The 26,857-nt window shown below is 34.3% G+C and overlaps 3 protein-coding genes and 1 non-coding gene across 11 annotated transcripts; 1 reads left to right on the forward strand and 3 right to left on the reverse strand.

Annotated features, from left to right (window-relative positions):
• Nucleotides 1–691: 691 nt before the first annotated feature.
• TRNAW-CCA lies at nt 692–763 on the reverse strand. The gene has a single exon. It is a non-coding gene; the product is annotated as a tRNA-Trp (tRNA).
• A 1,109-nt stretch (nt 764–1,872) lies between these two features.
• LOC110615556 (heterogeneous nuclear ribonucleoprotein R) lies at nt 1,873–8,905 on the reverse strand. 4 transcript variants are annotated; one of them, XM_043957071.1, is made up of 12 exons: nt 8,418–8,905; nt 7,369–7,934; nt 7,194–7,283; nt 6,852–7,091; nt 6,147–6,368; nt 5,783–6,047; nt 5,390–5,703; nt 5,188–5,297; nt 4,995–5,095; nt 4,848–4,912; nt 4,664–4,760; nt 1,873–4,475 (listed from the first exon to the last, which is right to left on the reverse strand). In XM_043957071.1, exons 1-11 carry the CDS (start codon nt 8,683–8,685, stop codon nt 4,665–4,667), a joined length of 2,337 nt encoding a protein of 778 aa, XP_043813006.1. In that variant the 5' UTR covers nt 8,686–8,905; the 3' UTR covers nt 1,873–4,475; nt 4,664. The 4 variants fall into 4 exon arrangements, with proteins under 4 accessions (XP_043813006.1, XP_021613173.1, XP_021613171.1 ...); XM_021757481.2 differs by having other exon boundaries at nt 4,995–5,086; nt 5,390–5,709; XM_021757479.2 differs by having other exon boundaries at nt 1,873–3,292; nt 5,390–5,709; nt 8,418–8,904.
• A 2,125-nt stretch (nt 8,906–11,030) lies between these two features.
• Nucleotides 11,031–16,907, reverse strand: LOC110615557 (rac-like GTP-binding protein 5). 4 transcript variants are annotated; one of them, XM_043957072.1, is made up of 8 exons: nt 16,639–16,907; nt 16,414–16,501; nt 15,651–15,760; nt 15,409–15,475; nt 14,957–15,021; nt 14,704–14,769; nt 12,587–12,666; nt 11,031–11,661 (listed from the first exon to the last, which is right to left on the reverse strand). In XM_043957072.1, exons 1-8 carry the CDS (start codon nt 16,750–16,752, stop codon nt 11,586–11,588), a joined length of 666 nt encoding a protein of 221 aa, XP_043813007.1. In that variant the 5' UTR covers nt 16,753–16,907; the 3' UTR covers nt 11,031–11,585. The 4 variants fall into 4 exon arrangements, with proteins under 4 accessions (XP_043813007.1, XP_021613174.1, XP_043813009.1 ...); XM_021757482.2 differs by having other exon boundaries at nt 11,032–11,616; nt 16,639–16,904; XM_043957074.1 differs by lacking the exon at nt 11,031–11,661 and having other exon boundaries at nt 12,367–12,666; nt 16,639–16,901.
• Nucleotides 16,908–20,367: 3,460 nt separating this feature from the next.
• Nucleotides 20,368–23,101, forward strand: LOC110615016 (cytochrome c oxidase-assembly factor COX23, mitochondrial). Of its 2 annotated transcripts, none has more exons than XM_021756718.2 (3): nt 20,368–20,585; nt 22,540–22,628; nt 22,807–23,101. In XM_021756718.2, exons 1-3 carry the CDS (start codon nt 20,495–20,497, stop codon nt 22,852–22,854), a joined length of 228 nt encoding a protein of 75 aa, XP_021612410.1. In that variant the 5' UTR covers nt 20,368–20,494; the 3' UTR covers nt 22,855–23,101. The 2 variants fall into 2 exon arrangements, with proteins under 2 accessions (XP_021612410.1, XP_043812479.1); XM_043956544.1 differs by having other exon boundaries at nt 20,382–20,585; nt 22,552–22,628; nt 22,807–23,055.
• The last annotated feature ends 3,756 nt before the right edge of the window (nt 23,102–26,857 follow it).

The raw sequence follows: 26,857 nt of genomic DNA on the forward strand, positions 1-26,857 counted from the left end.
CTTTGTACATAGGGTGGTGTTGGAATTGTGTAAATAAAAATGGACTTTGAGGAGAGCCGTCTTTGGGAGAAAGGCAACAAAAGAGAAGAAATTGATGTGTATTCAAAGAGATAACGAAGAAGTATGTCGATGTTTTTTTTTTGTTTTTTTTTTTTAAAAAAATAGCAAGTGTAGTACATGATGTAAATTTTGTTGAATATAAATTTAAATTACTTTTAATGCAATTTTCCGATGTCGAATTTGATTTTTCAATGCCGGGAGTTGCTTGTTCTTAAGATATTAAGTTAAAACACTATCATCATGAAAGTAGTAAGGTTATCGATAGCTTAACTAGTATGGCTATTGTAGGTTTCAATGTGTCAAAGGTCCTCCTGCTGTTGTTGCTGAGTTGATTGTTTGGGATATTCAAAGTGTAGCTACACCTAAAATGGTTATTGCTTGATTGTATATATATATATATATATATATATATATATATTTGGCTACTGAATGATCCATTGAGTAGATAATATGAGTGCAGTAGTATGAAACTATGGCCCTGATTCACCAGAGGCAGCGTTTTTCTCTGATTAATGGTAAATGAAGTTGGAGTGAAAAAGTAAACAAGTATATAATTCGTTGGATGTGAAGATGGCGTCCTCGTCATGCGAAGCCGAGGAAGTCAAAAAAGGAAGGACAAAAATGCGGGGTTTGAACCCGACGTGAATCGAACACGCAACCTTCTGATCTGGAGTCAGACGCGCTACCATTGCGCCACGGATCCTTGGATATTATTTCATCCTCGCTTATTTAATTTTACAAAGCACCAAGAGTTTCCAGAGATTGATGATTAAAAGCATCGCTCATCAATCCATAACTGAAAGTTTAATCCCCAGTAATCAGCACAAAGCCTCAACAATTGGGAACAAATACCCAATGCCCACCCATAAAAGATCTCTTTCTGTCTGATTGTCTGTCAACAGAATTTAAGGGTACTAGACTGATCTATGTCCAAAAGAGAGTCGCATAAACTTGGGTCTTAACACGGGAAAATGTAACATCCCAGAAAAGAAGAGAGCGTCCCATTGGAAGCATCTTAAACTAAAATCCACAGGAACCTGTGTCCTGTATTCCTGAATTTCTTGATCTTCGGAAACGCATGGAATGCGATTTATTATAAACCTTAAGTAGCTGTTGAACCTATCGTTTTCTACAATTAAAACATTTGCTCTCAACGCCAAAATAAATAATGTTTAAGCAATCAGTCCTTTTGTTATCATAAAACATTTCACATGTTATATTGTTATACAATTATTCTGTGTCTTGGGGGCATCCCCTGCACTCTGCTCAATTGACGATTATTGGTAAAAAGGCGCAATTTTAAAAGACTTGCTTAATAAACTTTTCTAGCCATGCTGGCCCAATAAATAATTGCGCGCCCACGTGTCCATTTAAATATTTTCCGGGCATTGGAAGCAAACATAAAAGAAACAAAAGTATTCTGTGATGGTTAGCCCAAGTATATAATTGTGTTTGGGGAAAAAAAATTAAAGATTCGTAGGCCTAGGAAGTTATCTTGCGCCATGTTGGCTGTGAGCCTGAGAAATTCTGTCCTCACACCTAAAATTGGCGTCCTATTGCTTTCAAAATTTTTTAAGGTAACGTTTGGCCCCAAAGCCATAAGAATTGCGAATCTAAAATATAACAATAAAATCCTTCTCAAATTATTTCCTCATTTCTCCTCTCTTCTATCTCTAATCCTCTTTTATGTTTCAGCCCTCCGTTTTCTCCCACCGTATATTTTCGTGTCTATCAATCTTCTCCCTCCCCCCCCCCCGCTCAAATTTCCTAAAACCACCAATGGATAATCCCAAAATGAAAAATCACATATCATGAATGAACAAAACTAATAATTCATTAACAAGTACGTTACAAATTTTTACAGAAGGTTTTTAAAATTGAAATAACAAATCATTATAAATCCAATTGGTTGATCAGACTATGCTACCATTCGTATTGCTCAGCAATCAGCCCGAATCCATCTACTATAATTGAGCACACAAACTTGAAGTCGACGACAGGAGGAACTTTATCAAGGCAGCGAGAGAGCCTACTCTTGCTTGATGACATCCTCAAATAGAGTTTAGGGTGGGATTACGCAAATAGAGAGAACGGCATATATGAAGGAGAGGGAAGCGTCGAAGGTTGCAAAGGAACACAAGATAACGATGATACGCTGAACCATGAAAAGAGAGAGATATCTTCCTGCCACCTCAGTGATTAAATGCAAATCTGGTTTTCCAATTGCACCAAATAGTAGAAGAAAACATTCGTTTTTATGCCACTACAAGTCAAACATATACTGGGAAATTGTGGACTTACTCTCTTATATTTTGTTGCATCTGCATACGATATGTAAACACGTTTACAGCAGCAGGAACAGGGAGAGAATTCATTACAATGGCCAATCACTAAATTTTCCACAATTTTTCACAAAGCCAAATATTGCAGAAATTTTCAGAGTAACAAAATCAATAGCACCTAGCTGTAGAGGAATCATTGCAAAGAAAAAAAACTGGTAGGAGCTCAACCTCTGAAAAAACCACCGCTCCCTCTCAAAATACAAACATCTATGGTTAATCACAGGAAATCAGAAATCAGAAATCATAAATCATGTCACAAAGTTAAGATGCAAAACACAACACCCTATACAATCAAAAAGTGGTGTGTCATAAAATGAATGGAAGGTATGAAAACCATCCTTGGGCGATTTTCTTTTTTCATCGAATTGGAGATTTTCATCGAATAGGAGATTTTCTTAAAACTAGTAAAGAATGGCTACGTCCTGCAAGTAGCCATTTGAACTGATTCCAAAGCCCTAAACCATGCGATAACCTCCAAATCAAGAAATGGTAAGTTGTTTACTGCATAGAACAGAGTCCTTGTAGGGCACAGAGCCCAACAGATAATCAATTTTTCTCAGCCATTGAGATTACATTCTTGTACTCGGTGCTAAACCAACTTTATGCAAGCAAGAAAACCGCAACAATCTAAGTTTGCAGTCAAATTCTTGTTTGCATGACTATTAATGCTTTAAGTTCTCAATGGGGGCAGCTTATTATAAACCACAAGCCTTTACCTACTTGATATCACAGAAGAACTCCAATAGTGCAACTCAATCACTAAGCGACACAATATTCCCTCGAGAAATACTCCAACCTTTTCAACCATGATGACATTGCTCACCATAGCAACCAGAATATCAACTGAAACCAAAGAATACTGCAACCATTGTAGTGCCCCAACCGAGTTTCTGTAAAAGATCCATGTAAAAATGCTTACTTCCAGCCTTCACTATCCCACAGAAAGCACCAAGTATTTGATGAATCAATGACATGTTTTCCACCAATAAAACAAGCAGCCTGTGCCGCATCATACAGCAGTTTGTACAACATATGAATGAAATAGCAGCCAAACTACAGATGAATTATTTGATGAATGGCATTATCAAATAAAAAGGCAAATGTCCTTTTGCTATGCAAGCACAACTATGGTTTTACAGCTGGTGAGTGCTGAGAAAGAAAGCTTTTTATCATTTCAACTCCATGTAATATACTCCAACTTACACAAGCAATAACTATATATGCAACAACAAAAAAGTCAGTTTATTTCCTTGGAAGTTATCAACCCATTCCATTTAAATGCAATACATTCAGTAACAAATATAATATCAGCAATAGAATTTCCAAATGTATTATCATATTATGGCGCATTGAAATAACTGATGCTTCATAAGCCATAGACATCATGGACTTCCAATATAAGCACACCAATGAGTTCCAGTATGCTCTGAATAATGGATCCTTGATTTACAGTTCAAACAAACTGCAGCAGGATTATGTAAGCCTACATAATGTGGGAATTAACTTACTATCAAGGTCAGTAGCTCGGTCGACAACTCCCTTTCCATTCACACAAGAATTATGGCACTCATAGAGAACACGCTCCTACCACAATTAAAATACCTTCCAAGTCTTAAACTTATCCAATGACTTTATCATAACAAATATCCAAAATCCCTTACCAATATATAAAATGCACCAGTATCTCAAGTTCTCAATAAACATGCTGTAACAGATGACACAGCATGACTTCCAACATCCATCAGCTGAAGAACTTAAGTATATAATTGAGAACAAAAGATCAAATTCATACATATATTAAGCAATTCTTGTTTTCATCCTTGAAGCAGTGAAATTTTCCTTACATCATAAGAGCTTAGGACTTGACAAATATCCAATCTGCAGATCTAAAAAAAAGAAAGACTTCAAGCAAAGCTGCCCTTCCATTACTGCAAAACTTTAAGCCCAAACATTTTCCACCAACATCTAGAGGCTACTATGCTTGACACATGCTGTCTCCAAAAAATGTAAGCATCATAAAGCATAAGCTTCATATGGTCCACATCCTACAGCATCCTCTTTGTCATTTCAAATCTGTTCCATAGACAAATTAACTTGTGACCATAGGTTCCTTTTTGTCCAATCACACCTCTTAGGAATCAGAAGAGATGCCATTGTCTTCGGAAGTCATGAGCTCCAAAAGAATAGGCAAGGCAAAAAGCTTATGTGTTTCCTCGAGCACTTATGACAGGAAATGATATAAAACTAAAAGTTTCACTTACATCAATAATAAGATCCTGAACCACCACCAGAGCCCATGTAACTGCTGCCACCCATGCCACGACTGGAGTACATGGATGAGTAAGACCTACCGCCAACCTGGCATTGAAGTCCAGAATCAGAAAATAATATGTGAATAGATCAATTGGCTGCATGAACAATGCACAAGAATGATAAAGAGCATACATCACTGCCACGGGACATATAGTCACCACCATAGTTTGATGCATGGTACATGCCACCATATGAACCTGCAAATCCACAATAACCCAGTGGCTTAAGATCTTCAAAGGTATGTCATTTGCACCAATGTATCAGAAACTCAAAACTCACCTCCATAGCTCATACCCTGACGGCTGCTATATAGCCCATGTGAATCCTGACTAGAAATAGAACTTCTGCTTCCCCCATATCCCACATTAGATCTGCCAATTCTACCAATGATGACAAGAAATATAGGGTTACTGCTGCAATCCAGGGCAATTTAACATTAAAAAATTACAACCATAAAATGATCATAACACACCTATCACCATATGCCTCCCCGTACTGAGAAGAACCCGGGCCAAGTTCATAGTCCAATCGAGCCCTTGAATGGCGAGGAGCAGCATCAGCATAACGTGGAGGAACATCATCCTTGAATTGCATGCATACACAACCCAACAATAGTTTAGCCATTCTTCAAATTCGATAAAATGCAATATAGACTAACTAACATCACAACTGACCATTGATGAATATGGACGTTTTGACCCAGAAATAGAGTCATAATCACGTGCACGTCCTTCACGGTAATTTGGAGGATGCCTCTCAAACCTTTGGCCATAGCCATCATCTATATATGCTCTCCTTGCTGAAGTACGAGATGTGCCTCTAGGAATATCCGAATAGCCAGAGCCACGTAAGGAGTATTCATCTCTATAGGAGGATGGCCGTCTCTCGGGCACAGCCCTAGAACCATAATCTGCAGGAGCTCTGCTCCTTGGAGGAGGAAGTTCATCACGCTGACCATAATCCCTCTTTAAGCTACTCTTTGGGTACACTGGAGCTGTCACAAAAAGGCATCATAAGTAAATATTTATATCTTTAAAAAGTTCCCAGAATGTGGGATTGATACGCACCAGGTGCTCTCCTATCATAGGACCTGGGAGGAGGTGGCAAGGGCCTGCCTCTTGCTGCCATTGACATCACAGGTGGGCGTCTATCTCTCAATCCTGCAGGCCTCTTTACGCTGGCTGGTGCAGCACGGCTTGAAAGTCCTCTTGTTGGACGAACCCATGGACCTCTAGCAACTCTACCCCCATACCAACCTCGGAAATCTGTACGACTTGCATGCTTCCCTTTTCCTCTCTGAAGTGGTCTTGATAACCGGGCCCTAACTTTAGCCTGAAGAGACGATCACATTACAAAAAGCAATTGCATTTGAGAACCAAAATAATATAAGCAGCACAGAAACACACTGTAAGCTGTAAATAACAAAGAAACCTTGTTGTCTCCTTCACCCAACTCTGCATTATTAATGCTTTTAGCACAAGTCACTGCAGCATCATGAGAATCAAATGTAACAAAACCAAAGTCCTTTCTCTTGGCAGATGGCATATTCCGAGCAAGCTCAATCTTTTCAATCTCCCCAAATTTCTTTAACAGCTCTCTAACACGGTCCTCATCCCATGAAGCAGGCAGACCATCAATAAACACAGTCTTGACCTGAACTTGCACAATAAAGTCAGTGAAATGATTCTAAAACATACACAAATGTACATGCACTAGACATATCAAATTTAAGAGCATGATACGAATACAAAACAAGCACACACAAAAGATTCTGATCTTCCTAGATGGCCCATAATAAAAAAAAAATGTATAAACAACAGGGCAAGAGAAAAGAACGGGGAAAATTTTTGAGAAGTAAAAATAGATTAGGTTGTAAAAACAAAACCCAAAGTACAATCAAGAGAGCTCTGATTCACCTTTATGAGACAACATACGTTATATTATGTATAAACCCTATTCACCTTATCCAACACTAGATTACTAACCATTAACCAATAAATCAGGCTTGCATTGATGCTTCCATTATCACCCAGATGCTTAGCACCATATATACTGAAATACAAAGATGTTAACACACCAAATCCAGCCGGAGTTGAAATCTAAAGCTAATGCAGAATGGTAAGAGTAGATAATTACCTGTGCCATAATTTCATCACCAGGGTCGATGAATGAATCTGCAAATGAAACCTTTGCAGGCCTATCAACCCCAAATAAAACATCTCTCTTCTGAAGACGCTTAAAAGCATCCATAGCATCTGAACGAGATGAAAACTCCAAAAAGGCAAACCCACGATTCATTCCTTCGTTGTTACTGTCCTCTACCAGTGTCAAATCCTCAACATTCTCCACTCCATAATGTTTTAACTTCTCTTTCAACTGGAACCACAACCAAGGACCAGATGTCAGGAATTTTCCATCTCCCAACTATCACCAGTGGAGAAAACTTACACTTAATAGAGCATGATTCAATATACTTACAGCTTCCTTTGTCCATGTCTTGCAAATGTTACCCAAGAAAAGAGTGTCACTGTCTTGACTTGGCGTAACACCACATTGTTTTCCATTAATCTGGAATTGCAGACATGAAAATAACATTTTTAAGATGTGAAGCAAATTTACTTGATATTCCAAAAATGACATGATAACAAATTACCACTGGATTTTTGAGCTCTGTAACAGCTCTTTTCGCTTGTTCCACAGTTGCAAAACGCAAGAATGCAAATCCTTTGTTTTTCTTCGTCTGGGGATTCATCATCAACCTGACTTCAGTAACCTCGCCAACTCGACTGAAGACTTTCTTAAGATCATCCTGTGTAGCATCTTTGTCTAAACCTCCTACAAATACTTCAAACTCCTTACGCTTGCGTCTCTCCTTGAAAACTTCATGGTGATCCTCTTCCTCACCATCTACCATCTCAGCATGATCTGCCTCCTCACCAGCATGCTCATCATCCTCTTCACCCTCAAGTTCTTCAGCAGCATCTTCCAGTTCCTCTTCCACCAGATCACCCTCTTCTTCTTCACTCACATGATCCTCATGTTCTTCCTCCACGTCATCCCCCACCTCCTCCTCCACCTGAACAACCTCTTGTTCGATTTCTTTATCATCATAGTCCACTCCACCATATTCTTCAGGTTCATATTCAGGTTCATTATCATCGAGCTCCAATCGCTCATCTTTTTCATACTCATCTACAGATTCCTTAACCTCTTCCCCTTCTGTCATGAGAAAAAAGTAGGTGATCCATACCAGTCAAGAAATACTTGAATTCTCCATAAGCCTCAATATAAATTGAATGTCTTTTAGTCGTCAGTTAAATTTTCCAGAAGTCTGATCCTTCCAAGGATAATTGTCATAAAAAATATCAATATCCCTCTCATATTTAGGCCTTCTTTAGGTAAACAAAACATCTTTGATTATTTCACAGATACCGTTAGGTGTAATTTGAGCCCCATCGCCTTATTAAAACAGCATAATTTGAAGGCCTAAGTAAAACGCCCATCATATAATTACCCAAAAATATATCCGCTTAAACAACTAGAGAAAATGACAGAAAATAAAAAAATTTGCTTTTCTTTTGAGAAAACCGAGAATTGTTATGGATGATGCAACCTTTCATACATTTCAATGAACAGGTAAACGTAAGGTGCCAATCGCAGCAGATCTGAAAGAAATTCGATATTTTAAAAAGGAATACTTACTTTTCAAAGAAGCCGAGCCGTTAGCATCTAATTTGGCTCCAACTTCATCTTCTACACCTGGCCTTTCCTCTGTAACTGGCTTGTTCTCGAAAAGTTGTTTCTCCTCCACCTGAGGTTTTTCATCAACAACCGGCCTTTCCTCCGTCTTTGGAGTCCCTTCTACAACTTCCGGTTGCTGATTTTGTCCCTTGGCTGCTCCTCTCGAGGCTCGCAGAGCCCTCTTGGGCCCCGCTGCCGCGGCACCTCTCTTCACAGTCCGTGGAGGCATTCTTTGAGATCGTCAAAATAGCACGAATTACTTGTTAAAATCAAATTGATTTCTCAAATCGACTAAGTAACCCTAATTCACTAGTATCCCGAAGAAACGGTCCGAGATCGCGTTAAGAAACCCTAAATTGAACTCGCAACAGAAACCCTAAATTCCACAACAGAAACGCAAACAATAAATAATAATAATAAACCCTGAGAAAATCTAGAGTGCGGAGACTCAGAGCCTTGGGTATTTCTTTATATATGATGATAAATATTAAGTCGTCCCTAGTGTATTACTTGGTTGGAACGCTTCTATGCGGATGTCCGTACACGTGGTAAATTATGATTGGTGATATATTATTCTTCGGACAAACGCGGCAATTCATTGTTTTTCAGTGGAGAAGTTGGAATGTGCCATATAACAAATTACAATGGACTTTTTTTGTTTTTTTTGCAATATAAGTTTTTAATATGACAACATTAACCTCAATTTTATAACAATTTAATTTAATTTATTTTGTTTATGTAAAACTTTCTTATTTATAATGAAATTTTTTATTTATTTTAAGTTATAAAATTTTGATGTTTTAAAAAAATAAAATTATAAATAATTAACTTTTAATTGGTTCTACGTTATATCCTATAATCACATAAGTTACAAGCTGATATGTCAAAGCTCTTTAAAAAAACATAAAAAGGAAATATTGGTATCAAAAAATTAACCGTTGTGAGTTTGCAGACATAATTTAAATATTTAATTATGACATCATATATCAAATTTTCAAATATTTTAATTATTTTATCAAATGTAAAATTAAATTTAGAAAAATTGTGTTCATTCTTACATGAGTTTATTTTTATATGAGGTAACATATGTCATTTTATATTACTTTTTTCATGGAGTTCACATATATATTTTTTAAAAAATAGGTATATTGACATATAAAATCTAAACCTTCATAGCTTTTTATAAATTAATTCAAAACTTTGTTTTTTTTGCATGATAAGTCAAATTATCAAAGGTTTTGATAATTTTATTTTCAATTCATAATATCTCAAATTAAAAATCTATAATTTTCTATTTTTTTTTTTCATACAATTTTCCTTTTCAAATGTTTTCAGAAAAAGAAAATTCAAATAAAAAAAATACAACCAAAATTACTTATAATGAATTCAATATAAGTTTTCTCTGCAGTCCCTTTATGACTCGATACTATTATCTTTTTCTCTTTCTTAAACCTAACTTCTTATTTCCCTTCTCAATGGAAGACTGATCTGCGTCAATTGACTATCGATAAAAAAGAAGATGTTATTGTCACTATTAAAAGCTCCATAAATATTTCGATCGTTCATTTATAATTTCTGTATAATAGTGATGTTTCTCACATACAATCCAATAAATTTTTAGAATATACAGACCTTTTTGACAGATCTATGGCGGCAATCATCGGATAGTTATTGGATTGAATGATTTAGTTCCTAATTACAAGCTGGACATTTTATTTTTTATGGAAACAAAAGTTTTTAGTTCTCGTATGAAATTTATTTATAATTTTTTACATTTTGATTGTTGCCTCTCAGTAAATAGACAAGAATTTGGAGGAGGTCTTTTGTTAATATGAAAAAGTTATGAGTCTGTTTTTGTGGATGATTTTTCTTAAATTTTATTGATTCAGTTATTTATTCAATGAAAGTTTACTAGTTATTATGAGTTTTCAGAATCGCAACAATGACGTCAATTTTTAAATTTTATTCGAATTTTATCTCATAAAAGCTCTTTTCCGTGATTTTGTTCGAGAGACTTTAATGATTTATGCTCGAAAGCTGAGAAAGAAGGATGAGTATTTTTACCAAATTATCTTATACAAGGGTTTAGACAGACACTTAAGAAGTATTTTTGCCAAATTATCTTATACAAAGTTTGATTTTAAATAATGATAAATTTTTATTAGACTTTAAAACTGATATTTCTGTTAGATAGATTCGTCATAATATTAATCTAACGGTTTATATTTTGCTTAAAAAATCTATCAGTCATAATTGTTTCTTTTTGAGATAATATCCCTCTTTATTTAATAAAATTTTATTAATTACAATCAATAATTTTACTTAAAAAAAAATCAAAATTATATACACCATGAAGATAAATCTAAAAAGTTAATTTTAAAATTAAACACACTTTTCCTGATCTTAATTTTAAAATTAAATAATTTTACTTAAAAATTTTGATAATTTAAAATATAATATCAAAAATTAAAAAATTAAATTAAATCACTAAAACTTGCAAATGTTTAACTTTTTCTGTCAATATCAAAGAAAAAAGATATCGCTGCTTTGTTTGCGTCAGTTTCTTTATTGCTGCTTTTTTTTTTTTTTTAGAAAAAGAGGGATAGAGCCCTTATTTTATTAATCTAGGCCATGAAAGCCCCAACCTATCAGCATCCAGTAAAAATTTAATAGTAACAGGAGGCCATTGATGAATTTTCAAATTAAAATCATCACCAATGGTTAAACTAGTCAAACGATCCGCTACCGCATTTGCTTCCCTGTAAATTTTTACCATCTTGACTTCCCAGCTTCTATTGATAAGATCACGACAATTCCTCACCAAATTAGCAACTCTAAAAACTCCTGCACCTCTACCTGCAAGTAAATCTAACGCGAGTTGAGAATCCGTTTGAACTTCAATCTTCTTCCACCCTGAATCCCATGCTAATACTAAAGCATAATATATTCCCCATAGCTCAGCTTCCATTGCTCCACAATTGCCCAAAAACCGTTGAAAGCCCAAAAGCCATCTACCTTCATTGTTTCGAAAACAACCTGCACAACTTGCCCTTCCTGCTGACAACAATGCACTACCATCGGAATTCACTACCACCCAGCCTGTTTCTGGCGGCTTCCACCCAACATACTTCAAAGACCGGCCTCTCGGTCCAGACCCAGCCTGCATCGAAAACCTCCATGCATGAACATATTCTTTTGCTCGAAGCTGAATAAAGGACGCATCAATAGTATCCTGGTCATTATTCTCATTAAAAACCAACAAGTTTCTTCGCTTCCATAACCACCAAACGACCGAACTAAAAAGCACATCCCATGGTATTCCATTAGCCAATAACCCTACTTTTTCTATATTAGCAGATAGCCATAAAGGCACATTCAAAATATCAAAAAATGGAGAAACGAAATTGATAGGTAAAAGTAGCCAATAACCCTACTTTTGTAACAAGCTTATAGATGTTTGGTAAAAATACTGCGATGTTCGAGAGACTTTAATGATTTATGCTCGAAAGCTGAGAAAGAAGGATGAGTATTTTTACCAAATTATCTTATACAAGGGTTTAGACAGACACTTAAGAAGTGTTGATTAACAGATTTTTACTATTGCGATTGTTACAAAAGTGTTACCAAATTTATGCTCGAAAGCCTCAATTTCTTTATTGCGATTTTAAACCTTTTTTTTTTCAAGAAAGAAAAAAAAAAAAAAAAAGCTAAATGGAACTATCAGAGAGAGGTTCAAGCTTGGCTTTCATGATCCTGATTTTGATCTGGGTTGGACCCAAAATAGTTAATCAGTTTCAATCTCTAATTTGATCCGATCAATTTGGGTCCGATTTACAGCACAATTACGATCGTAGCCGGTCTCTTTTTAAGTATATAACTGCTGTGACTGCCAGCAAACACATCGTTAAAGTTGATCTCTAATTACCCTTTTTTTTTCATTTCCTCCAATTCCAAAAATACAATACAGAAACGCCTGATGTGAGACTTGGATCAGTCTACTAACAGATCAACTAACAGATGAAAATAAGAAGGCAGCAAATACACCATCAGAAAAAAACAAACAATGATTGACAAAAAAGAAAATATTTTAACAGTATTTGTAGGAAATCAGTCATAGAATTTGGCAAAACCTCTGTTTTCTCTTGTGCTTCTTGGTCTTTGGAGGCTGGAGAACTGCCTTGATAGCAGCATCAAACACAGTCTTCACATTCTGCAATTATAATTTAAAAGATTTTCAACCAGGCAGCATATGTTGAATCAACATCCTATGATAACAACTTCTGAAACCCAACATAAATTTATGTCATGAAACTCTAGGATAAGAGAAACACATCCCGAGCTAAAACTTCTGACATTGCACAAAGCCCTGCAAATCTAATGGGACATTAAGATTGTGAATGGTGTCTATCCACACTTCTGCACTGTGGGATATTGCGCAAAGATCAATGAGATGGACTGCACACAGAACATCCAAGATGGGTCCGGTTGACCAAGGCGGGATATTGACAGAATGGCAATGATGAAGATTCAGTGATTTAGCCTCTATGATATACAATTTATAGGAGGAAAACAGTGTCCTTGTAAGTTGCTTGCGTGGGTTTTCACTTGAATTCTTACTTGTTAAGAATTTTCATTCTAGATATAACTGGTATTTTACTAGAAAATTTTCATATGATGTACTAGAATGGTCAGAATCAATGGAGGCATGAACACTAATAAGCACTTCATTTCCTGTCCTCTACCAAGGACTTCACTACGGATATGGAAGCTGTTAAATTTGGGTCAGGCCTAACTCACTCCAAAAGCTAGCTCAAGGAGGAGGATTGCCTATGGCCCATATAAGGGGCACATTACCCTTGTAAAAATATAATATTTTGTTGTTGTATTTCACAATAGAGATTACAACATATTTATACATGAGAGAGGGTATCTAAATAGGAAGAAAAATCAAGTCTATTATTATACACAACTAACCCAAAACAACTAACCCAAAACAATCAAAATAAACGAAGGATCAGAAGAACAGAACCCGTGAACAGTAACCGATGAAAAGTAGCCGTGAACAGTTCCCGTGAACAGTAACTCATGAACAGTAATCGATGAACAGTAGCCGTGAACAGTTCGCATAAACAGTGTCCGATGCCTCCAAATGTTACCCTTTATGGGTAACCTAAATGAATAGAGCCCTAAGTCTCCAAATGTTACTCTTTATGGGTAATCCCGATTAAAAGAGTCCTAAGTCTCCAAATGTTACCCTTTATAGGTAATCCCGATGAACAAAACCCTAAGTCTCGAAATATTATCCTTTATGGATAACCCAAATGAACAGAGTCCTAAGTCTCCAAATGTTATTTTGGGTAACCCAAAATGAACAGAGCCCTAAGTCTCTAAATGTTACCTTTACGGATAACCCAAATGAACAGAGCCCTAAGTCTCCAAATGTTATTCTGGGTAACCCAAAATGAACAGAGCTCTAAGTCTCTAAATGTTACCTTTACGGATAACCCAAATGAACAGAGCCCTAAATCTCCAAATGTTACCTTTTATGAGTAACCCAAATGAACAGAGCCCTAATTCTGCAAATGTTACACTTTATGAGTAACTCCAATGAACAGAGTTTTAAGTCTCCAAATATTACCCTTTTATGGGCAACCCAAATAAACAGAGCCCTAAATCTCCAAAAGTTACTATTTATGGGTAACCCAAATGAATAGTATCAAAAAAAGTCTCCACCCAACACCCAAACGAACCGCAAATCTAATAAGGGAGGTGCAAGGCGACTTTGGCATCTTCTTTAGGTGAACGGTGAGAGACAAATATTATTCTAGATAAATAACACAAAAGAACAGAAGTCCTGAGTCTCCAAAAATTTAAGACTTAACGAGAGAGAAAAAAATAAATTTTGTTGTTGTATTTCACAAGAGACGGTATCTAAATAAGAAGAAAAATCAAGTCTATTATTATACAACCGATGTGGGATTCAACACACCCCCTCACGCCCAGAATTCCTACTGGTGCGTGGCATATTTATGGGGTGCCCAACATCGGATGGGGAGGCTCTGATACCATGTTAAATTTGGGCCAGGCCTAACTCATTCCAAAAGCTAGCTCAAGGAGGAGGATTGCCTATGGCCCATATAAGGGGCACATTACCTTTCCACAACCGATGTGGGATTCAACAGAAGCCAAGTTACAAGAGGGCTACCAATTCCGTATTTATGGAAAAAAACCAAGATACTGAACAAACCTGTTGTGTCTTTGAGCTGCATTCTACATATGCCAATGCTCCTATTTGCTTCTTTAGTTCCATACCCTGCGGGTGATAAAAGAATTCAATGTTTCAAGAGATTTTAAATAAAGCAAGCAACATAAATAGAATTAAGAATTTCTTATAAGTTATATCTACGGACATAAAAATTGTCGTAGTTTTTTTGCTTAACGATTTACACAAGTTACCGCATGCCTGCTAAAAGAAAACTATTAGCAGTATGAAAGCCTACCTGCTCTGTAGAAATGGTGCATGCCCCTGGATAATCTAAGTGAAACCGTCCATCCTCCCTCAGATCTGCCATTTAAAGATAAATAAGCTCATTATAGTAAAATGATAGCGATAATGACCACGCCAAACTCATCATTCTATAAGCAATTATCTTTACACCACAGCATTTGTCCTTATGAGCACATTCATATGAATGAAGTCTGCGAGTATATTCAATGGATTTGAATGACAAATTGCATAACAGGGAAAAATGAAAAGAAAAGATTTTCTTTTTGCTTTTAGAGCCCCCTTAAATTTCATCCTTTGCTTTATGCTTAATAAAAAAACACTTGATAAATAGACCCCAAAAAAATAAATAAATAAAGAAACCCAAATAATTCAATATTTAGTAAAGCAGGTTCCTGCAATATCCATTCACAGAAGCAACAAATAAACAGGGAAAAAGTGCATCACCTAGTTTAGTCCCCACAAGAACAATGGGGATGGATGGGGCATAATGCCTGAGCTCGGGAACCCACTTCTCCAACAAAAAAGGGGGCAAAAGGAAGAGAAGCACAACAAAGAGAAGAATCAGAATAGCAAATACAGGTTGTTCAACACTCTTAACGAATGAAGACTTGTAATAGAAATGTACCAATAAAAACAAAATGGAAAAGAAAAGAAGAACAAGAAATTGGATATAAAATGAAGCTTACTTTTTTTGATACATTCTCATAGCTAGGCCTACTTATGAGAGAAAAGGCAAGAATGAAAACATCAGCTCCTCTATAACTTAGAGGCCTTAGCCTGTTGTAATCCTCCTGACCTGCATCAGTTGCTCTAAAACTTAAGTGATGTCATTAAAGTGAATTACTTCAACAAGACTCTTTGAGTCAAGAGAATGTATTTGATTGTTGGATAAAATATAAGGTAATCATCGAAACATATAAACCATGATATTTTTTTTCAAGATATTATATATAAATAAAAGCAACTCTTAGTTACTTGTGAATCATTGAGGATTTCAAGCCAGCAATGATCTCTCTTTTCATGTGGAAAGTGAATACTCAGCGCCAGATGCTTTGGAAACAAATTGACTCGTTCCCATTTAAAAATTGGGGAAAACAGAGTATTTGTATGTTCAAATGGTCAATATACAGTTTAATTTCAATAGTTAATTCTCTGTGATAACTTCTCGTGTATCTGGGTTCTAATGGTAATTGCATCAAGGGATAGACATTTTCGAAAGGCCAAAGCTAATCCCCATATTTTGCGCTAAACAGACAAGCGTTAGGAAAAAAAGCAGTCAAAAAGAGAAACTTCTGCTCCCCATTCAAACAAAACTCGTAAATACAATGTCAGATCACTTTGATCGATGAAAGAAGATATGCGTTGCATCCCAAACTAATTCGATAACCATGAAAATTAACCATATTATAAATTAATTGGGAGTACAAACAGTGAGAGAGAAGAGAGTACCAGCAGTATCCCAGAGACCCAGATTTACAGTCTTCCCATCAACCATAACATTGGCACTGAAGTTATCAAAAACAGTGGGAACATAATCCTGGAAGGAGAGGAAGAATATCCCACAAGTGAAAAACAGATTAGAAACCAAAATGCATATAAAAGAAGAGAAAAGCAATCAAGAAAAGGAATGGGTAAATGAAAAACAAGTGAAAAGAAAGAGAAAATTAGAGTTACTGTAGGGAAAGTGTTGCTAGTGTAAGAGATAAGAAGGCAAGTCTTTCCAACAGCTCCATCTCCAACTGTGACACATTTGATAAACTTGGTTGCTGTAGCTGTTGTAGCAGTCATTGCTAAGAGAATTTGTCTGATCCTCTTATCTCCTTATGATGTAGTTTTAGAGCGAGGGAGAGAGAGAGAAGGAGGCCAAAGGAAAGAAAAGCAGCAAAATTTTCTAGGAGCCTTTTGTGGGGAGGAGAAAATGATTTTGGAATCACTTTAATTTGAGCTGTCAGGGAGGCAAAAAGGAGAGAAAATTAGAAAAGTTTTCTGCAAGCCACTGCAAGAACTGCGCGTGAGAATAAAACCATCAATTTTAATTCAAATCTTTTATCAAAGTGGAAGGTGTGTAGCACGCCCTGTAAAGAGCACGTAAGCGGGCCACTCCGTTACCAAACATGGGCGGAATGATGGCCGGTTCAGGTGATATATCTCCTTTGCCAAACGTGGATCACCTGAAACCACTGTCGAATCAAGAAACCAAAATTCACTTTCCTTGTTTCTTTTGTCAAAATCCAGTTGCTTGATTAACTGAGAAATCATTGATTTTCTTTCTCCGACTTATCCTGATATTGATTAACATGCAAAGGAAAGTGAAGTACCATGGTTTGGTGACCGATAGTAACTTAGCATCAAATTTCATGCTAAAGGATAATTTGTAAATGAGTGCTTTTTCTAAAAATTGTTTAAACTCTGTGAGTAAAACAGCAAGTTTTGTTCTGCACCAACTAAACAGATTAGTTTGATAGATTCTGAAGAAACATACAAAAAAATAAATTACCATCAAGATTCAAGATTCAGACTTCAATTAATAGAAAGCTTTCCCATTTCTGATTCTATGAATTTCCCTGCAAACTCTGTATCTATGGGGAGTATGTATAATAAATATGATTGTGATTTCTTGCTTTCTGTGCAACAGCTTGTTTTTCAAGTTTCAACTCATTGATTTTGGACCTTTATTATTCATAAAATTTCCCAATCCAGTGAAGTGAAGGCACATTTGAAATTTGAGAGTTATTCCACTCGTGTCTCATTTTTAATGCATTCTTAAAAATTATTCAATTTTAACTTTATTTCATGAAAAATCTCCCTACTTGCAATAACATTTAAATTTTATTTTTTTTGTTTTTTTAGGTTGGCGGTAAATTGTGATGCAAGCAGGAGAAAAATATGGTTGGCATTGATTTCCTCGCTGTGAAATGGGTAAAATAGTAATTTTTTATTTTACTATATTTATATTGTAATACTCGGTTAGAGTCCGGTATTGAAATTCTACTTTCAGGTGTAATTCAGGATGTCGGAATCCTCTATAATGGTAAGGTTGCTGTTTTTCTAAAGTACTTTAGTATGTTTTCCTGTTTCTTTTAAGGTAAAATGGAATGAGTTTCTAAAATGGATGTACCAGATGTGTATACTTGTAGGGTTGTGCTTGACTTAGTCGTTTTGTATTGTAAATCTTTTATATACATGGTCTGTTTTATGTATATGTCCAGCTGATGAGTATGAATGACCAGGTTTAACGTATACTGTATGGACTCAACTAGAGTATTGATGAGTACTCTGGTAAGAGAGTCTGTGTACAGAGATAGTGCATCAGAGAAAAGTTTTTATTTTCACATGATCATGTATGGGATTTACAGGTACACAGGAAGTATATCAGGCTTGCTACGGGTTTCGACAACCTTAAATCGACCTGAATCCTAGCGCGCCGGTGACGGTCTAATTTTCGGGTCGTTATATATATAATTTGTTTATGATATTATATAATTATCCTTAATTTTTAATATTATTTTTATTTTACTAATCTTAAAATTATACATTAATTTATTTGCGTTTAATAAAATATTTTTTTTTATTAAATTAATTTGTTAAGAGTGCGTTTCATTTTATTTTAAATTGTTAATAGTATAATATAATTATTATATATGTATACTAATTTAAAAAAGTTTAATATATTTATATAATTTTTTTATGATATTATATGATTGTCTTTAATTTTTAATGTTATTTTTATTTTACCAATCTTAAAATTATACATTAATTTATCGGCGTTTAATAAAATATTTTTTATTAAATTAATTTGTTAAAAATGTGTTTCACGTTATTTTAAATTATTAATAGTATAATATAATTATTATTTATGTATATTATTTTTTAAAAAAATTAATATATTTATGTATTTTTATGATAATATATAATTATCCTTAATTTTTAATATTATTTTTAGTTTATTAATCTCGAAATTATAGTTTAATAAAATATTTTTTTGTTAAATTAATTTGTTAAGAGTAATATTTTTATTTATATTTTTAAATAATAAATAAATTTAAAAATAAATATATTGTTATATATGTTTTAAAATTATGCTTTATGACTATAATATTTAATTTATTGGTTACTGTTTATTATATGAAAATATGTTATTATATGATTTTTTTAAAAATAAATATTAAATTAATATTTTATTATAAAATTGTGAAAGTAATTTTTGAAATTTTAAGTAAAATGATTCATTTTACATAATTAAAATTTTGAGTAGTTTGAATAAGAAATTAATATAAAAAATAATTAAATATCATTTAAATTTAAAAAAGTGAATTTAGGCTGAGCAGCAGAGGTGAGTTTTAGATCGAGTTTGTGATCAATCTAAAGAATTTCATATAAACATGCATACTCAACCCACTCGTCTTTATTTTCAACTAAAAGAGTTTATTAAGTAAGTGTATTATTGTTTTTTAAAAATAATTTATATTATTATTAAATAAAGAAATATAAAAAATTTATTGTTTCTTAATTTTTCTATATTTATTTTTTAAAATAAATATAAAAAATTTTCTATTTTTAATATTTAATTCTAATTTATTTTAAATTTAAGATAGTTAAATCTTTCCTATGACATTAAATAAAAATTTATATATGTCAAATAAAAAAAAAACTCTTTTTACTAATTGATTAAATTATTTATAATAAATATTAAAAAAATTTATTTGTAAATTTTTTAATATTTATTTTTTAAAATAAATATAAAAAATTTTCTATTTCTAAAATTTAATTCTAATTCATTTTAAATTCAAAATGACTAAAATTCTCATACCATTTAGATAAAAATCTATATATATCAAATCAATCTCAAATAAAAACTTTTCTATTAATTGATTAGGGTTGAGAAACTAAATCAAATAACGAATAAAACTCTAAATTCTGTCTTTTTAATAATTTATCTTAATTAAAATTATTATTTATATATTTTTTTAAATATGTCTATCTGTAAATTAAATATTTATGTACTATTAAAATTTTCATTATTACTAATTATATTATCGATTTAGTTTTTGAGTCATTTAATAATAATATGCAAGAAAAATAATACAATTTAAAATATATTTAAAATAAATTATTATAATTTTTTTAATTAAGATTGTAATTTTTAAAATTAAAATTATTAATTAATTTTATTAATTTGGATGGAAAACGTTCACTGATAAGGTTATGGGATGGGTATCATAAATACTTAAATGAAATGACACCTGCCCTTATAATTTGTTCGTTTCAATAGTAAAAAAAAAAAGAAAAAAAAAAATCTACCAACCACGGTTAATCCTTCGATAAAAAGAAGAAAAATATGATTGATCGCCACGAACGACAAGTCGTTTAAAGTCAATTCTGTTCTTCCCTATCGTTATCAAACACTCCCACTTTTCGAGACAGGGAGAGAGAGAGAGAAGAAGGGAAAAAAATAAAAAAAAAACTCCACCTTGAAAGATAGCGTGAAAAAACAGAGTTAAACGATCAAGGAACGGCAAGAGCAGCGGAAATGGGATCCAAAGCAGCGACACCGCCATACCCCAGTGCCGCGAGAATAGCAGATTCTCAGTGCTACCCTCAGTACACCGCCTCTCTCAAATGTAAGCTCAACTTTCTAAAATTTCTCTCTCTTTTTCTATCGGTTTCAGTTTCCCCTCTTATTCTTTTTGTTTTTTTTTTTTTTTCCAATTTAAATGCTTTGCTTCATACCTTTCTTTGTAATTTATGCATGTTAGATGTTTACCCTTGATTTGCTCCCTTTCTCTAACTCCCTAAGAGATGGGCTATTGAAATTTTCTGACTTCCTCTGAAAAGATTTAGAGGGGAAGCCGCCCATCTGCAAAATCAAGGATTGACGATAGTTGATGGTAATGGTTCTTATGCGTATTTTCTATTGTTTTTCGCATTCCCATAGTCATGGAAAAAAGCTGAAGAGCAGAAATTGATGGTTTAAGTTTCTAGTAAAGCTATTGTAACTGAGTTGAAAAAAAAAATTGAGCCCTTGAATTATAATATGATAATCCAGGATGTAAATGCTGTATTTTTAAAAAAAAAAAAAAAGTTTAGAATTAGTAAATATATGGAATGATAATAGAATCAGTAGCAAAACCATTTTAGAGCCTGTTCGGCATTGAGTGGGCAGACAAATGTTCTTTTAGAAAAAGCACCATTTTTTAGATGATGTTGAAAAAAGCAGTTCGAGAAAAGCTGTTTTATTGTTTTGTTGTTTTTATGGCTAAATTATGTAAAAAATAATTTTAAAATATTTTCTAAATAGTATTTTTAAGAAAATATTTTTCTCAACGGCAATTATAACAGCAATGTCAAACAGGCCCTTAGCAGAAATGAAATAGGGTTCTTCAAGCATTTAATTTATAATTGGTATGATATGAGATTATCTTGTGGAAGTTTAATTCCCTTTTTTTTTAAATATGATAATGCAATATAATATCAGGCTGCCCTCTTTTCTTTTAATAAATTGGTAGGATCCAATTGTTTAGGTGTAGATCTTTTTGTTATTTCATAACTTACCTTGTCGTCAGTGGCAGATCTAGAAATTTTTACTGGCTAACATATAAAAATATGTAATATAATATTATAATTGTATTAGAGAGGTCTAGTAAACTGATAATTATCAAGAATTAGAAGGGTCAGTTAAATTCTCATTATCAGAATATACAGTTCACCAGTAAAAGGTTCAATACTTAAATTTAAGAGGGTGAATTTATAAAAGAACATATATGCATAGGAGTAGCTGTAATCAAATGAGGGTCAATCCTTCATGTACAACCATGCATCCGCACCCTTGTAATGCAATATTCTATGTTTAATCTATTGAAGACAGTTTGTCTTCTAGATATGTTGCTGGGAGGTCATTTTGGCTAAAAATTCAGTAAAACACAACTGCATTGCGAATTGACTCCTATTTTTGTGAACCTTCTATTATTTAAGCCTTAGCAACTTCAGCAAGCATTAGCTTCACATTGTTTAGAAGGGGGAAACATGTTTCAGTTAGTACTAACTGAATTATGTTCTCACATCAATTCCATCTCTTATAGCTGTAGTGGATGCCTGCCTGCGATTTACTTGTGAAGTTTGGGTATTTATTGAGTTACGGTGAAATATAAAATCTCATAAAACATTGACTGGGACCATCCAGTTGTGTTTCCTGTTCACAAACACTCTGTGAGGTTCAGAACTCTTGTCATAGGGAAGGAAAGGACTTCATGTCTGGCTTACCTAACAACTTCTAAACAGGAACATGGTGTATTATTCTTCCATGCATTTGCGTTAGACTTGCAAAGAAAATAAATCTGTTGTAGAAAAGAAGATATCTTCTTCAAGCTTTTGTTTTCTGCTTTCAAGTTTTTTTCCATTTTCTTTCCTTTTTTTTTTTTGAAAGTTAATTTATCGTTCATGTTGACTGACATATAAAGTTATATGAAGGCTTAGCTAATTTTAGTGAGGATTTTTAGGAATTCCGACATTGATTTCATCATTCCCAATTATTTCTACAATTTTTTCTGAAATTTTCTGGCCATATTTTACATTTAGCGAAATTTGCAGGCCTGGAGGAGTTCAGTTCTGACAAGAGTAAATGTCAAGAGCACTTTGATGTTTACAAAGAATGCAAGAAAAAAGAGGTATTGCTTTTCTTTTAAATATTTGCAGGCCTTGTATTCTTGTATATTGTTTTCACCTGTTTAAGGTAAGTGAAATATAAAATATCACCAAATTTTTACACAAAAAAGTGTGGATTTTATTATGTTATTGCAATTTCCATGCAATTGATGTACAGTATTCTTGTTTTTGTCATAACAGAGGGAAGCTCGGTTGGAACGCAACAAAAGTAGGTCTTTCTTCTCATGAAAACAGTTGTTAGAGGGCTCTTTACATTCTTTTGTAAACAATTATCCATGAGACGTAGAGAAAGTTGATCTTATGTTTGTTTCAGAATCCACTGGATTCTAACACGAGTTGTAGAACTCAGGTTATTATGCTATGACATGAGGAAAAGTTCGAAAATGTAGTCTTGTTTGAAAATTATAAGAATAGCATACTCTTTGTTTATGTACATTTGTTGAGACTCAAAGCTGCATATCAAGTCCTTTTGCAAGGCCTCTAGTATATTGTTCTTCTAATCTCCAACGGTATTGAGCCTAAAAAGGAACTATATGGCACTTCCTTCCAAGACGTGGCTCCTGTGGTTGTTAAGTATAACAACCTGTCCCAAACTAATCAGATAATTTTTGTGGTTAACTCAAATTATCTCTATTTTTTGTGGGACATTATATTAAGCCTCTCAAAGCCTTAATGCTGCGCCTCCATGTCACTTTACTCACGTTGGTCGTCATCCTGGAATGGTTTTCCAAGAAATGAAGCCAGCTTCTTCAGGTGCAGTATATAATGTTAGTCTTGAGGTCTTCAGACTTCAAGAAGAACGTCCTGTGACGTGTAAGGATTTGGTTCCTACTTATGTGATGATATAACCTTGGGTTTTATTTTATTTTATTTTTTTTTCAATTTAATCAGGCAGGGGGATAGGGGATTTTAGTTTTCAAAGGAGCACGAATATGAGAGAGCCTAGTTGGTGGCATACCTATAAATGTTTCTCATAATATCCTCACGTGTCTATATTTTTCTTTTTTTTTTCATAATATCCTCACGTGTCTATATTATTCTTTCTTTTAGGATGGAAATATATCGAATATTTTCGGATATTCAAACTCTAATAAAATGAGTTTGAATAGTTATAATTGGATTTGGGATGGATTCGAATTTAAAAAAATAATACCCGTTACACGAATTTGGATCGAATTTAAATTTTATATATAATGTAGCAAATTTGGATCGAATTTGAACTTTATATATAATATAGCTACTATTTGAATCCGTTACATAAATAATTAATTTAAAATAAAAATATTTTTACAATAATATTTATAATTTTTTATATATATTTTTATTTAAAAAATTAAAATTTAAATATCTTTTAAAAATATTAGATTTTTAAATAAAAATTATTAATGAAAAATATTTTTTTATATAAATTATTAATTAAAATATATAAAATTAAACGAATTCGAATTTATTTGGATAATAATAATCGGGTTTTGATACGGATTCAGATAATTTAGATTAATTTTTAATTGAATTTGAGACATATTCGAATATTATTAATATAAATCGAATTGAAATTCAAAAATTTAATTTTCGCAAATATTCTATAATTACCCTTATTTCCTTACTTTCTTTATATATATATAAAATATAGTTTAATTTTCATAGATATTCTACCTTTACCATTACCTCCCTACTTTCTTTATATATATATATATATATATATATATATATATAAAATTCATTTTTATGGTAATTGTAATACCCGGCTAGACTCCGGTATCGGAATTCCTACCGTCCGGTGGAATCTCGGATGTCGGAGACCTCTAGAAGGGTAAAACCATATTTTCATAAAATGTTTTAATGTGTTTTGTGGTTTAAAGCAAGATGGAAATGAGTTTTTGCATGAAAACAACCTTGGAGGAAAACCCAGGTTCGGCCGCCAAACCTCAAGTTCGGCCGCCGAACATGCATGCATTTCGGGTGTGCCTTAGGCCCCCGAAGGCATAAGTGAGGGAAGTCCAGGTTCGGCCGCCGAACCTCAAGTTCGGCCGCCGAACCTCAAGTTCGGTCGCCGAACCTCAAGTTCGGCCGCCGAACATGGCATGCATGCGGAGGCACGTTCGGCCCCCGAACGTGGCCTGGTCAGCCACTATAAAAGGGTCCCTTAGCCGAAAACGGGCTAGCTTTTCTCCCCATTTTAGGCCAAGGTGAGCTCTCCGCCGTCCCTCACCAATCTTTGAGTTCTTCCTTCAAATCTTTCTCGATTTTCACAAGTTTTTATCTTGTTTTGAAGATTTTCAAGTTTTGAGCTTGGAGACCCAAGGAAGTTGAAAATCTCCCATCTCCAAGTTTTGGTCGTCCCTCTCTCGATCTTCAAGAGGTAAGGGCCGATCTTGAACTCATTCCATGTTTTAAGTAAATTTTATGAAGATCTATGGGGTAGAATGCATGTTTAGCTTAGAGTTAGGGTTATGAGTTTATGTTGTGTTTTTGAACAATGTGGCTTGCCAATGCATGTTTGATGTGTTGTAGATGGGGTTTAAGATAGTTTGAAACCCCTAGGAGCTTGTATGCTTGAGTATGTGTGTTGTAGAATACGATTATGCATGTTTAGAAGGTTTGGGAGGCATTGGAGGCAAGAGGAGCCAAGTTTCTGCCCTTTGGCAGAAACTAGGTTCGGCAGCCGAAGGACTTTCGGCCGCCGAACATGGCTGGGGAGGCAGGCCTTTCGGCTGCCGAAGCCTGTCCCCGAAAGGAGACTTTCGTCTCTGTCTGGGAGTTTCGGCCGCCGAAAGTGCAGCCGAACATGCATGAGTTTCTCCTCTGTCTGGGAGTTTCGGCCGCCGAAAGTGCCGCCGAACCTGCCTGACTTTCGGCTCTGGAGGGACTTTCGGCCGCCGAACCTGCCGCCGAAAGTGCCCTGTCCAGCCTTCCTTTGCATGTTTTTGCATGATTGTTTTGAGGTATTTTAGGGGGTTTTGGGGGATGTTTTTAGAATTATGTTCTAGTTGTTTGGTCCTTCATTTGAGTCCACCTGTGTAGGTTCGGACCCGAGGAACCGAGGACCCCAGCAGTGAGTTCAGCTGCTTCTGAGTCAGTAGAGCTTCAGCCAGAGGTGAGTAGAATAAACCTTTACGATTGAAAGCAAATAAATTATAAAGTTTTGAGCATGTTCATGCATCATGAATGCCATGTGATGAATTAGGTTGTTTGCATTAGAATTCACGAATATGTTGTATTGCATTTATGATGTTGATGTGGATTGGTTATTGGATGATCCTTTAGTCCTCATATGATATGATGATGTTACGGCATGATACGGTATGGAAGTCCAGGTTGTACCCATTCTACGTCTCTGGCACATTGGAATGTTATGTTATGTTATGTTAAGAGAAAGACCGGTTGACCCATTTTACGTCCCGGCACTTTGGAATGTAGAGGACTATTGGTGACAATACCATCCGAGATGTGATTTGTTGTGATGTGTTGCATTACATGATGGCATGAGAATTTAAATGTTGTTTTTCATTATTCTGCTCACTGGGCTCTAGTAGCTCACTCCTTTTCCCTAATCCCCCAGGATTGCAGGTACGAGCTAGACAGACAAGTCAAGAAGAGTAAAGTCTTGTGTTTGTAATAGATAGAAAGTGGACATGATAAATTGTAAGATGATGTAAAGTTTGAATAGTCATGTTATGTATAATGATATTGAGGATTAGAAGTTGTGCTTGACCCTATGGGTATTGTTATTCTCTTTATTACATGATCTCATATGTTATATGATATAGATGTTAACCAACTCAACTTATGTTGTATCGCCCATTGGGGCATTGATGAGATCCCACAGAGGGGTCAATGTTTATGATTATGTCTATGTTCAGTGCATGCACAAGTTGAGTTTGGTGTATGAGAGAATGTATGAAAGAAAAGTTTTAATTTTTATGTATAATTGTTGATCATGTATGGGATTAAACATGTTTACAGGTTACATGTCAGGCTTGCTACGGGTCCCGGCGGCCTTAAGCCGATCTGGATCCTAACGCCGGTAGCGGTCCGATTTTCGGGTCGTTACAGTAATGACACTAATATTCTATAAATTGATTATTTTGCTTAGTTTATTTTAAATAGAGGAATGTTGTGTTTTACACATTAATAATAAAAAATTTTAATTTAATATTTTTTATAATAAATTTTCTCCTTTAATTTACTTTAAGTTTTAAATAATGTTAATTTTTTACTAATTTAAGTA

The sequence above is a fragment of the Manihot esculenta genome, chromosome 5 (assembly GCF_001659605.2).
Source record: "Manihot esculenta cultivar AM560-2 chromosome 5, M.esculenta_v8, whole genome shotgun sequence".
Classification (NCBI taxonomy): Eukaryota; Viridiplantae; Streptophyta; class Magnoliopsida; order Malpighiales; family Euphorbiaceae; genus Manihot; species Manihot esculenta.

Excerpts from the sequence above, each read along its gene's own strand:
- LOC110615557 (XM_043957072.1), bottom strand. The coding sequence starts at position 16,752 with ATGACTGCTACAACAGCTACAGCAACCAAGTTTATCAAATGTGTCACA. Across the intron at positions 16,502-16,638 it reads CTAGCAACACTTTCCCTACA|GATTATGTTCCCACTGTTTT; the intron begins GTAACTCTAATT and ends CTCTCCTTCCAG. Across the intron at positions 15,476-15,650 it reads ATGAGAATGTATCAAAAAAA|AAGTGGGTTCCCGAGCTCAG; the intron begins GTAAGCTTCATT and ends TTTTTGTTGGAG.
- LOC110615556 (XM_021757479.2), bottom strand. The coding sequence starts at position 8,685 with ATGCCTCCACGGACTGTGAAGAGAGGTGCCGCGGCAGCGGGGCCCAAG. Across the intron at positions 7,284-7,368 it reads CAGAGCTCAAAAATCCAGTG|ATTAATGGAAAACAATGTGG; the intron begins GTAATTTGTTAT and ends CTGCAATTCCAG. Across the intron at positions 4,761-4,847 it reads ATATGTCCCGTGGCAGTGAT|GTTGGCGGTAGGTCTTACTC; the intron begins GTATGCTCTTTA and ends CTTCAATGCCAG.
- LOC110615016 (XM_021756718.2), top strand. The coding sequence starts at position 20,495 with ATGGGATCCAAAGCAGCGACACCGCCATACCCCAGTGCCGCGAGAATA. Across the intron at positions 20,586-22,539 it reads GTACACCGCCTCTCTCAAAT|CGAAATTTGCAGGCCTGGAG; the intron begins GTAAGCTCAACT and ends TTTTACATTTAG. Across the intron at positions 22,629-22,806 it reads AAGAATGCAAGAAAAAAGAG|AGGGAAGCTCGGTTGGAACG; the intron begins GTATTGCTTTTC and ends TTGTCATAACAG.